This window comes from Peromyscus leucopus, chromosome 23 (assembly GCF_004664715.2).
Source record: "Peromyscus leucopus breed LL Stock chromosome 23, UCI_PerLeu_2.1, whole genome shotgun sequence".
Classification (NCBI taxonomy): Eukaryota; Metazoa; Chordata; class Mammalia; order Rodentia; family Cricetidae; genus Peromyscus; species Peromyscus leucopus.
The window spans coordinates 5,512,373-5,525,044 of NC_051082.1; the positions used below are offsets into that span (position 1 = coordinate 5,512,373).

At 46.2% G+C, this 12,672-nt stretch overlaps 1 protein-coding gene across 1 annotated transcript in view; it reads left to right on the top strand.

The window, feature by feature from the left end:
- The first annotated feature begins 234 nt into the window (after nt 1-234).
- Nucleotides 235-12,672, top strand: part of Sppl3 (signal peptide peptidase like 3) — a 105,623-nt gene continuing 93,185 nt past the window's right edge. Inside the window, exon 1 of the mRNA XM_028854792.2 lies at nt 235-613. Within this exon, the coding sequence (XP_028710625.1) occupies nt 591-613 (23 nt within the window). The 5' untranslated portion in view covers nt 235-590. The remainder of the gene's footprint in view (nt 614-12,672) is intronic.

Consider the following 12,672-nt stretch of genomic DNA (forward strand, 5'->3'; position numbering starts at 1 on the left):
GGTCACGTGAGCGTGTTTTGGGCACGTGACCCCGCGCGGCCCGGGCTCTCTCCGCCCCCCACCCCCTCAGCCCCCGACCTCCTCCTCCTCCTCCACCCGTTCCCTCCTCCCTCGGCGGCGGGTGTGCTCCGAGCGGCCTCGCCTCACCGCCTAGCGCCCCCGTCAGCCGCCGCCGCCGCTGCCGCTGCCGCTGCCGCCGCCGCCGGCCATGTCCCCGGCCGCCGCCGCCGCCGCCCGAGCGCGGCGCTCCCGCGGCCCGGCGCGCACTGAGCGCGGGCCCGAGCTGCCGTTCGCCCGCGCCCGGGCCCTTGTTCTCCGCGCCGCCGCCGCCGCCACCGCCGCCGCCGCCGCCGCCATGTTGGGTTTGGAGCCGCAGCGGAGCCGCCGCCGCCGCCGCGGCTGACGAGGCCGAGCGCGGAGCCCCGGGGCCGCGCCGGGGCCCAGGGAAGCGGGGCCCGTCGGAGGCCCGTCGGAGCCCGAGTCGCCCGTCCGCCGTGCCAGCGAGCGAGCGAGCGAGCCGCCGGGCCCCCGGCCGCGCCCTCTGCCGCCGGCTGGCCGAGCGAGCCGCGGAGCCCCGAGAGGCAAGCACCATGGCGGAGCAGACCTATTCGTGGTGAGTGCGGGCTTTGGGGTGGAGGTGGTGATGGTGGTGGCGATGGCGGTGGCGGTGGTGGTGGCGGTGGCGGTGGTGGTCGGAGCGGGGGGAAGCCGGGCCGCAGGTGGCGTGCGGGGCCGGGGTGCTGGCGTCCTCGGAGCCCAGGGGGAGGGGCGGGCACCCGAGCGGCACCGCGGAACCCGACTGGCGCGGGGGTTGGCGGCCAGGGGGGGCACTGGAGAAGGGTGGGCCGAGGCGGGCCCGGGTGGAGGTGGACCCCACTCTGGCGAGAACAGGTGGTAAGAGGCACAACTTGCAAGTAGTGGTGTGTGTGTGTGTGTGTGTGTGTGTGTGTGTGTGTGTGGCGGGGTGGCGGGGGGGGGGAGCGGCCGCCCCCCACGGTGGGCAGAGGCCCTGCGCCGAGAGCGAGCCTTGCACGGCGGCGGCGGAGGGGAGTGTGTTGTGATGACCACATTCTGGAAAGGAAGTCGTCGTTGGTAGCCCGCGGGGGCATGGGCAGTCTTTGTAAGGGGGTTGGTACTCCCGCCGTAGGGATTCGAGGTGTGCTCGCGCCGTGTGTGGGTCGGTCGCGGGGATGGAGGGCGTGCAAGTTCAGTCCCTTTCTGTGGGACTTGTCAGCCTGTTAAGGGACTGAGTGGGACACACAGGCTTGTAGTTTACAGGGTGTGTGTGGGGGGGGGGCGGTGCTGGGGGTGACAAAGGCGTCCTGATGAGGGAGCCCCAAGTTTGGGGGGGAGAGAGATGTGAGATGTGAGAAGTGCAGAGTGTGTGGAGTGGTGGCCGTGGAGGGACGTTGGTTATATTCGGGACGAGTGGAGAGGGTGTAGTTGAGCAGGTAATGACTTGGGGGTGAGCAAACAAGAGCTGGATGGTCGCTGTAGGTGTGGGGCGGGGAGGGAGCCTGGTTGCAGTCTGGAGAGGCTGGAGGTGGTTTGAAGCACTTGTGGTTTGTTCCAGAGCTGTAGACTCTCCCTAGAGTAGGGTTGAATGTCCACTTCGTTTTGTCGTTGGAAAAGTGAGTTCTTCATTCCTTTTCCCTGAACTCTAAAGTACAAGAATTGCCTTTTCCACAGCCTGTGCGGGTTAAGTGGATACCCTCACAAAGCACAGGACACTGTCAACATTCTAATCGTCGTTGTGGGGAGACAGTGCAAGGAATGGGTTATATATGAAAACAGAGAATGGTTATGGTGAGTCAGGAACTCATCGTGGTTGAAGATAATTTAATACAAACTTCAGTCATGTATGGGTACATAGCCTCAGAAAGAAGATAGCCGAGAAATGGAGAGGAAGTATCTGAAAGAAAGTTAGGTTTTGGTTGACTACAGCTGTGTTTTGAAAGGACAGACTGACAGTTTTTGGCAGCAGTGAGGGCAGGTGGTGTGGGACCCAGGGTTACAGCTTGCTTTCCTGAGGCTGGAGTAGGAAGTGAAGGGGCTGGGGACAGACAGTGATGCTGCCTGCCGTGGGCGGTGGCCTGCACCACGAGGACTCCTTCACCGGGAACCCCGTGGCTACTGTGAAAAGGCTATGGGTTGGTTGGAAAAATCACACAGTGGTCAGGGAATGGGGAAACTGCTGGACATGGAGGCACACACTTGCGATCCCTGTTTGAGGCCGGCCTGGGCTACACAGTGATAACCCTGTCCATAAAGTGGAAAGTTAAAAGTGTCTTTCTGTGATGCTCATGCGCCCTACTGGTTAAGGAGAACCCATGTGAACTACTGGTTAAGGAGAGACCATGTGAACTACTGGTTAAGGAGAGACCATGTGAACTGCTGGTTAAGGAGAACCCATGTGAACTACTGGTTAAGGAGAGACCATGTGAACTACTGGTTAAGGGGAGACCATGTGAACTACTGGTTAAGGAGAACCCATGTGAACTACTGGTTAAGGGGAGACCATGTGAACTGCTGGTTAAGGAGAGCCCATGTGAACTGCTGGTTAAGGGGAGACTACATGGTGAAGGCTGAGCATCTACAAGATAAAGTCTCTTGAAATACTTTCTTAGGTCTCAGCTCTGAGAATTGACAGTCGAGGAAGCACCTTGCCATCAGGATGCTCTGTTAGTGTGTTTTCCGGTGCAAACCGTCCACAGCGTCTGGAGAGAGGATGGGGAGGCTAGGCTCCTACCCCATGTGTGGTTCTTCCCAAGCCGACCAGGGGACAGAAACTAAACACACAGTGTCATCCTGCAGCCGTTTAGTTCCCACTTGTCTCTAAGGGGGATCATCCCTAGTTTCAGAGGAGGAAGCATGCTGAGGATGGGGGCCTGTGCGTTCCCTCCTCACTTTACCCATTCTCACAGAAACACCAACGTGGAGGAGGTATCCTGCACATAGATGTGAGTGAATTTGGAGTTTTCTGTCATTTGCAGTATCTTTTGTCATTCTTCACTTGAATTATTCAGATACATAAAAAATGATTTTTTTAAAAAACAAAATCATGTATGATTACTTGTATTCTGCCTTAAGGAAAAATTTACTATGACCCTGTATACGGTCTGAGAACGAGTTCAGAAGGAATGTAGTATTTAAAAAAATAGGCTTAAGAAGTAAGAAGCCGGGTAGTGGTGGAACATGCCTTTAATTCCAGCCCCCAGGAGGCAGAGACAGGGGGATCTCTGATTTCAAGGCCAGGCTGATCTATAAAGTGAGTTCCAGGACAGGCTCCAAAGCTACAGAGAAACCCTGTCTCGAAAAAATCAAACTAAACAAAAATAGGCTTATGTTATAGGCTGTGACATGTAAGTTACATATAAAACAAGATTGCTAGGATTGATAAATACTGTGATCTCTTGTATTTGTTATTTTATTCTGTTGTTTTGTGCATGTTTAACTTTTTGTAATAAAATTAAAACATCAAGCTCTGCCTATAAGATTGTATGGTTCGGAGTTCTTGTGCTTGCTCATTTCCTAGAAGATTCTGTCACCCAAGGTCTAGCTCAAGCTCCATCTAGCTGTGAAGTATTTTTTGCCCACTCCTGAAAGGTGGTCATTTTATTTTTAATAGTTGATATCGTCCTGTCTGCATCACCCCTTCCATTTCTTGTGTGAAAACTGAGCCTCCTCACTAAACTTTCAGAGGGAGGACCATGTGACACTAACCTTTGTCCTCTAGGGCCTAATGAACCGTCTGGCACATAACTTCTGCCCGGTAGTAAATACTGTGTGATTAATGTGATGGCATCTTTTCAGTTTATCTTCTGTTGAAGAATGTTGGGGGGGGGAGGGGCTACTGCAGGATTCCGTCTCCTAGCTTTTCCTGATGTCCCGTTGTGTTTACAATATGGAGTGTCATACTTTGTTTATTCTTCTGAGACAAGATCTCACTGTAGCATCCAGACTGACCTGGAACACATTATGATTTCAGGTTGACCTTGAACTCACTGTATTCCCGTCTGCTGGATGCTGGGATGGCAAGGCTGCCACACCTCTCCCTCTTAAAGTGTGAAATGAAAGAAGTTTAAAGTAGTTGGTAGGGACACCAGGATCTTCTTTATGTAGCTGACTGGCTTTGAATCCCTGATGGTCGCTTCCTCTCTAGTGAGTATGGGCACTTGTGTCGCATTGGTGCATCAAGTGCTCGGGTTAGACTCAGAGTTTTACCATTCATGCTAGGCGAGTAGTTACCAACTGAGCTACATCCCAGCCTCACGAAGATCCGCATCGTGAATTAGCTGCACGGTTCTGTTTCTGTCCTTTTTATTCACACTGAGGAAGTAAAAGAATGCACGCAGAAACACAAATTGAAGGTTGAAGGGAAACACTTGGCCAGTGTATACTTAGGAGTAGTTGTTTCAGTGTCGGTCTGTGAGAAGCCCCAACTTGGCTCTTGAAATTAGTGCAATCCTGGTATAGGGTTGCACTTTCACTCTGCAGTGGATGCGCTTGGCTTACTGTTTCTGTAAGGAGAAGGCCATCATCCTTAAACATCCAAGTGAGCCTCATTACCAAAGAACTAGCATAGTGATTTGTTCTGTATTTCTATGTGTTCATGTTTTGAGGATTGCAAAGGAAGAAAACTGGGGTCCAAAAGAGTGTAAGGTGGGGTGATGAGATGGATCCCCAGGGAAAACTGACTGCTTCACAAGCCTGGCCGCCTGAGCACTGTTACTGGAAGCAACGTAAATATGGAAGAAGAGACCCAGCTCCACAAAGTTGTCCTGTGCCACGCTTGAATGCTGGCACTCAGATGCACATATCACATACATGCACATGTTCCACTTACAAACAAAATGAAAAGTTTAAAAGAATACAAGAAACTCACCCAAGGATACAAACCATAAAAGGCCTCAGAGTCCAGACTGTTTCAACAGTGATACTAACACAATCTAAGTAACTCAGGCAGAGATGGCTGTGAGCTGGAGGCCAGCCTGGTCTACACAGCCAGTTCCAGGATAGCCAGAGCTACATAGAGAAACCTGAAGAAAAGAGAAAGAAAAAGAAAAACAAACAAGCTATAAACATAGAGTTTAGGAGCTTAGGGAGAAGACAGGAGGAGTTTGTGTTTATGTGAGGGATGGAAGGCTTTTACCAGACAGTTGTGTATAGAAATGAAATAGGGTTTTAATAAAAAATCTGATTAGTGATCAAAGAACCCAGAGTCTGTCTGGTATGTTCCCACAGTCCTTTTCCAGTGTCTTCTGTCATTGAGTTTCTGTGTTGGCTTCCTCTTTGGAGGCCAGTTTTCTGAGTGGCCTTCTGTGATCTAAGTTAGATTATAGCAGTCCTATGCTAGTGGTTTTGGCCACAGTTGAATAAAATTCCAATTTCTTAGTGCAGTCCTCCAAGGTCTAGTCTTTTTTCTCCGAGAGATGACAGATGGCAAACAAAATACCCTACAGAAGGTGAGTGTTTGTGCTCTGTGGACTTCTTGCTCTGTAGTAGGTGATTGGTACTGAGCAGATGGATGAAAATACGTCTGCCTGCACTGCTGTCTAAAATCAGATCCGATTCCATTAAGGTGGTGGTGTGTGACCATGGGCATTGTCATTCATGTGCAGAGAATGAAAAACAGGTCTTCAGAGCTGCTGGAGGTCAGTTCTGATTTAGAGTATTGTATTTGTTCTGATCATCACTGTTTTAGCAGCTGCAACTTTTTCAGAATGTAGTTTAAAACACCTAGGGCGGTAGGCTGGTTTATTCAAACGTGTTTTGCCTATAGGTTAAAGTGCTATGATATAATTTGGGTAATAATGAGATTTAAGCTAAAATTAACCAACGTTAACACCTTAAATTTGTTTTTAAATCACTTCTCAATTTTATGATGAAGTCCTTGAGGGGAAAAGAAACTGGAGACATTTTTATGTGATCATTTCCTTTACGGATGGCAGATGTCATTGCAGTGTGAGATGTCACACAGCTGTATCTGGTTGTAACATCAATAACATCAGTAAATCACTAAATTTCATTGTTCTTACCTGTTTCTTCAAACCATTTCATGCAAAATGAAAAGATGTTTTGTTTTGTAGACCAGGCTGGCCTGGAACTCACAGGTTCACCTGCCTTACGCTCTGGAGTGTGGGATTAGAACCTCACACCGCTTCTGGGCTGGAGACTATTTTGAGAGGAGCTGACCAAGCACGCTTTAGTTGGGTGTTGACATCTGAACACTTAAGTAATTTATTGCCCTGACAATAAGCCATGAGTACAGTTTGACTTTTAGAGTGCTATAATTTATTTTTTAAATGTTTTTTTTTAAGTTTTTTGTTTGTTTTGTTTTTTGTTTCTATTTATTTATTGATTGATTGTTTCTTTCTTTCTTTTTCTTCTTGAGACAGGGTTTCTCTGTGCAGCCCTGGCTGTAGGACTGTAACTCACTGTAGACCAGGCTGGCCTCAGACTCTGAGGACTGTAACTCTCCCTGTAGACCAGGCTGACCTCAGACTCAAGAGGTTTCTCTGCCTCTGCCTCACAAGTGCTGGGGTTTTTAAAGGCGTGTGCCACCACCATGGACTATGTTTTTAAAGTTTAATAATGGTTTTTTGGAAGTTAAAATACTGGTTTTACATGATTCTGTAAACTGAGAAGTATCTGTAACTTGGAGTTTCTGTATCACATATTCTAAACTTAAGGAGTTAGAAGCAGAATGCCTTAGAGTTTGAGACTTTTAGGTATCCCCAGGGACCCCTAGGTAACCGAATTGAATTTTATAGGGAAAATTTCTGCAGTTAGTTCCTAGGACCTTTGGAAAGAATTGACACCTTTTAGATTTTAGTAATCACTCTCACTTGAGCTGTATCTTAAAGAAGAAAAGCCCATTTACTGATGGAGCCCCAATAAAAAGGTTGTAGCTTTAAAAAACAAAACAAAACAAAAAAACTGTTAGACTAGTCACTGCATTAGCCTGTTAGAGACCTTCAGAAAAGTTTGGATTTTGTTTTCTTCGCTTGTAGGATTTACTGTAACTTGTAGAAAAGTTGTAGATGAACTCTTGGGAATTGAGTGTTGATGGCCCCTCCCATCTAGACAGACTCTCCTCTCGTTTTCACTGTGAATTCCACTGAATGAAGTGACTGCTCAGAAGCGGTCACCTGACTGCAGTTCAGTTTGAAATCCTGAGGCAGAAGTCTGCTCTTGGACTGGAATCTCTATTGGAGAGTGACTTTCCACCTCTGACTAACTGTGACCTCGCTGTGCCTGAGGCACAGTGTTTCCTCAAGCGCTGTACCACTGACATACACACACACACACACACACACACACACACACACACACACACACACCAGTGCTTCTACAGGCCCTGCCTCTGCAGGGCTGCATAGGTTCTGTGAGATGCTGTGTAGAAATGCTCTCTGTTTTCTACAGCTGTTTGTTCCATTCTGGTAGATCAAAACAGGTCTTTAGCATAGGAATGTTTTCTCTTGTTGACAGCCTAACCAGCATTTAAACTCTTGAGATGTCCACTTTATCAGGAATGCCAAGTGATGATATATAAGAAGAAGGAGAACAACTTGCAAATTGCTACTGACTTATAGGTCTGAGTAGTTTCATTGCCCACCCCTGCAGTTCACAGCGGAAGAGAAATCATAAGGTTACATTTATTTTCATATAATAATTAGTGAGTTCTTTCAGGGCAAGTGGACTTTCCCTGGATTTCTCTGTAATGCACAGGAAAGTTTTCTATTCTTCTAGTGGCCAGGGCAAGGCTTTCCCAGTTGCTTATCTATTTCCTTACCCAACGCGTCTGAAGACACACCCACTTCCCTCTATCCAGCAGCAGGCCTCGCCTTCACTTTGACCTAAATAGGACATGCTAGAATTTGTTCATTGTTTCTTCAGCCTGGCTGCACAGACATTCTGACTGTTGTGCCTGACTTCATCTTGTTGTGTTTTTGTCTTAATTTGTACATAATATCCTCTAACTTTACTTTCAAAACTTGATTAACTTCAGGCCTTGCTTTTTTTTTTTTTTTTTTTTTTTTTTTTAAGAAAATATTTTGTTGGCATCCACAGCTCTTTTTTGGTGTCCTAAACATCTACACACTTGAATCCATTTCTCAGAAATTTTATAAGAATCTTAGAAGTAAGAATTAATTGTAAAGAACCAATTCTCTTCTCTTTGCTTTGGTTAGTGCAGACATTTTTAGCAATACTGTCTGGTACCCCAAGCCCAGTTAGCCAGCAGTGAGCCAAAGAGAGATAAGGTCAGTAACTGAGTGAGGGCCAAGAGTAGACGACCAGACACTGCACACTTGGGAAACTTTAACAGTGAGAAACAGGAGGGAGAGGAATCAGAAGCTGTGTGAGGCAGAGTGATTAGGAAAGTGAGGGGTACAAAAGGAGTTTTAGGACCAGGACTGTAAAAAGCTTTGGGATTCAGAGGGGGTGAAAAACAGACCTTTGACTTTGCAAAGGAAGTCATTAGTGGAAGTGTGCTGGTGAGATCAGAGCAGTAGGGTGGACGCAGGAGGGCTGGACAGTGGAGGTGTAAAGGCCTCTAGAGAGGACCAGGGAAGGAGGAAAGAGGTGGCTGAGCACCATCGGGGCCATGAAGGGTGGGATTTCACCCTGAGTTAGAAAGGGTTGTGTGTGAGGGCAGGAGGAAGACACTGGTTTTGGAAAGGGAAAAGGCTTTGCTTTGTTTTCTTTGTAGTTTAAACTTAGAGTTTACTTTGCTAAATTATTATAGCTATTGTCTAAGAGTTGTACAGAAAACTCAATGGGGAACGTTTAGTGTGCATAGCCAGCCTTTGTCACTTGGGCTTTGTTATGTGGTCACTAGGTTTGGTTTTATTATATTTAGTAATCTTTTTTCACTTGCTTGAATATAAAATTCAACCTCTTTACATCTGACATTTGAACAAATATGGCTGTACAATCCCATTTACCTTAAAATGTTATCTCAGCTAAATTAAATAACTGGTCTGTCTAGTTACAGGGACTTTAGGTGGTCCTGTCCATCTCTAGATGTGTAGGTCCTACTTGTCCTTTCAAGGTCCAGTGGAAATGTTGTCCTCTTTAAAACTTCATAAAATTTCTCTTTGTTTTACTTGTTGGCAAGTGTGTGCTGATGTATGTGGGCAAGTGAACTGTGGATTTTGTGTGGAGGTCAGAGGACAACTTCTGGAGTCGGTTCTTGCTGTTGACCTTCTAAGGTCCAGCTTAGGCCAGGCTCGGCAGCCAGTATATTACCAGAGGAGCCAGCTTGCTGATCCAAATGGTTTCCTGCTGTTCCAAGGCCTTTTGATTAAACCTATACCTGTTTATTTGTTGTACCATATGGGCAGCACCTATGGTTTCTGACTTGGTATTGACTGTCTTGAATATGGTTCTTTTCCCACCTTGTGACGGTAAAACTATAACAAAGTAGGATTCAAGCTTTTTGTTTTGTGGTGTAAGGACCTATACATAGTAGGTGCTCAGATCTTTTTTTTTTTAATTTGGTTTTTATTTTGTGGTGTTTCAAGACAGGGTTTCTCTGTGTAGACCTGGCTGTCCTAGAACCCATGCTGTAGACCAGGCTGGCCTCTGTCTTCCGAGTGCTGAGATTAAATGCATGCACCACCACTGTCCAGCTGGGTGGTGGTTGTTTGTGTTCCTAAATGTTTTCCAAGCATGATAGTGCATGCTTTTCATCCCAGAACTTAGGAAGGTGGGTCTATGATGAGGCCAGCTTGATCTAGATAGTGAGTTCTTTTTCTTTAAATTTTATGTATATTGGTATTTTCCCTGCATGTATGTCTGTGTAAGGGTGTTGAATCCTCCAGGCTAAAACTGGATTTAAAGATAGTTGTGAGCTACCATGTAGGTGCTGGGAATTGAACGTGGGTCCTCTGGAAGAGCAGCAGCCAATGCTTTTAACTGCTGAGCCATCTCTCCAGCCCTAGATTGTGAGTTCTAAGACAGCCAGAACTACATAGTGAGACCCACTCTCAAAAAAGTAAATAAATTGTTTTTTGTATTTATTTATTTATTTTGTGGGCCGTGGTGTGTGTGTGTGTGTGTGTGTGTGTGTGTGTGTGTGTGTGTATACCAACCAGTACCAGTGTACCACAGTGCATGTGTGAAAGTTGAAGGGTAATTTTGTAGAGTGGGTTCTCTCTCCACCATGTGGGTTCCAAGGACTGAATCCAGGTCACTTGACCAGCTGAGCCACCTCAAAGACTCTGAAATTTTCCCTTATAACTTATACTTGTTTCATGTTTGATCATCATTATCCAGAAAGGGTGATTTAGAACAGTTCCGTGATGTGTCTGTGTGCACTGCCTTACTAATGTAGCAGTGCCTCAGTCTCAGGTCATGAGACTTGCCTCTTGCAAGAAGCGTGGGCATTTGTTTTTCGACAGGCTTTCACACTGTAGCTCAGGCTAACCTGGAACTTGCTCTTTAGCGCAGGCTGGCCTTAGACTCTGGGTATTCTTACCGCTTTAGCCTTTCCCATGATGGGATTGCAAGAGTGAGCCACTAATCTAGTCTCTCCTTCTCCCCGAAATGGGATCCTCCTGCCTCAGCCTTCCTTGTGCTAAGATTACAGGTCTGCAATGCCACACCTTACTCTTGTCTTCTCTTTCTTGTATCAAGTTCAAGAACACAGCCAAATGCTAACTTGTGAAGAGTTTATAAGCTTGGCTCCTCTGCCTCAGATTAGGCCTGTAGCTTTGGAGGTGGGGAAGAGGCGACAGAAGATCCCTCCCCTCTCCCTAAAGTACACTAGGGGAACCACAGAGGTAAACTGCATGTGACTACAGTGTCACCTGTCCATGTGACTAATAGTAAACTGTAACTTATTCAGAGCGTGTGACAAGTGACAGACAGTTCCACTACGGCAGGAAGTAAGACTCATTTCGAGCCATTTAGGGAAAGAGGCCAGCAGCGTTTCTCTCTTACAAGTACTGAGCATGACCGAGCTGTCATGGCGGTTATTTCAGATAGCAGACTGATTAAGATTAATTGAAAGATTGTTGGGGGTATATAATTGAAATATTATATCTTTTATTTAACTAGTAAAATTATTTCTATCAAATACTTAAATAAAACTTATTTAAACAGTAGTGTCAAGGAATGATCAGCAAAGGAATGAATAGTAGCCAGTTTGTATCAAGTTGTTTGTCAGCTGTGTTGAGACTCAGTCTCTTGGTTGGGTGCTTTGTTTGGTGAGGGGAGGCTGTGGGGTGGGTGGTTTTTCTTTGGAGACAGTCTTGGAGTCTCAGCTGACCTTAAATGTGCTAGGTAGCTGGGATGACCTTGAGTTCATGATTCTTTTTGTACTTTCTGAGTGTTGGCATTACAGGTGGGCACTACCACCAATGTGGTTAGGCATTGCTTTTAGTGTTTCATAGGGCTGACTGACCATGATGGGTTTCTTGGTTTTGAGACAGGATCACTGCAGCTCACAGTGACTGGCCTGGAACTAACTCACTGTGCATTCCAGTACTTCCTTGAACTCGTGGAGATTTGCTGTCTCAGCCTCTCGAGGGTTGGATTACAGGTGTGAGTGCTGTGGATATTGCTCTATATAAATAAAACACTGATGGCCAGTGACCAGGCAGGAAGTAGGTTGCCAGGCAGGAAGTAGGTGAAACAAGGAGAGAGGAGAATTCTGGGAAGCAGAAGGCTGAGGAGGGAGACACTGCAGCCACCGCCAGGACAAGCAGCATGTAAAGACTCTGGTAAGCCACCAGCCACGTGGCAAGGTATAGATTTATAAAAATGGGTTAATTTAAGATAAAAGAACAGTTAACAAGAAGCCTGCCACGGCCATACAGTTTATAAGTGATATAAGCGTCTGAGTGATTATTTTATACGTGGATTGTGGGACTGTGGGGCTTGGGGAACCTGGAGAGAAGCCCTCCAGCAACATGTGAGCCCCCATCTCACTCACCTCTTAGGTTTTATAGAATGTTCTTTGGTATTTTGCCCATTTATTTTTCCAACTTTCCAAGTTCTGTAAAGTATCTTAATGTTTTATTTGAAAGTTGGTTATAGTAGCTTTTTAACTCAGTCTTCGTGATCTAGTACAGTGTTTCTCTACAGCTATGTTAGAGCCCTAGAAACTTACATTCATTACATTACTTACCTAGTGTTCTGTGCTTGTTTCTGTCTTAATGGAGATACTGCCTCATTCTTTTTGCAGTTGCTTATGGATGACTCAGAATTCTCCTTGTAGCCCAGGCTGATAATGAACTCAATACCTTCCTTTGCCTACCCAGTGCTGAGATTATAGGTGTGTGCCAACTCGCGCAGCCGTGCATTTATTAATCTGTCTTTATATGTACAGTAGTTCTTGATGGTTGGGGCGTGCTTGTTGTCTGATATGGCAGTCTTTGTCCTCCTTTATGGTCTTACTAACACCAACGATTTTCTGCCATTGAGCTATACCCCTGCAAATCTTTATTGCATTTTAATTGAAGAAGTTAGCTTACATTTGGTGTGATTATTTAATATGCTTGTATTTGTTTCTTTTCCTTTTTGAAACATTTGTCACCTCTCCCTTTCTTTCCTACTCTTTTTCTCTTAACATGAGTTGAGCGTTTTTGTTTGTTTGTTTTTAGAATTGTATTTAATTATGTATGTGTGTTTGAGGGTGTATGCACATGAGTGCAGTTGCCTACA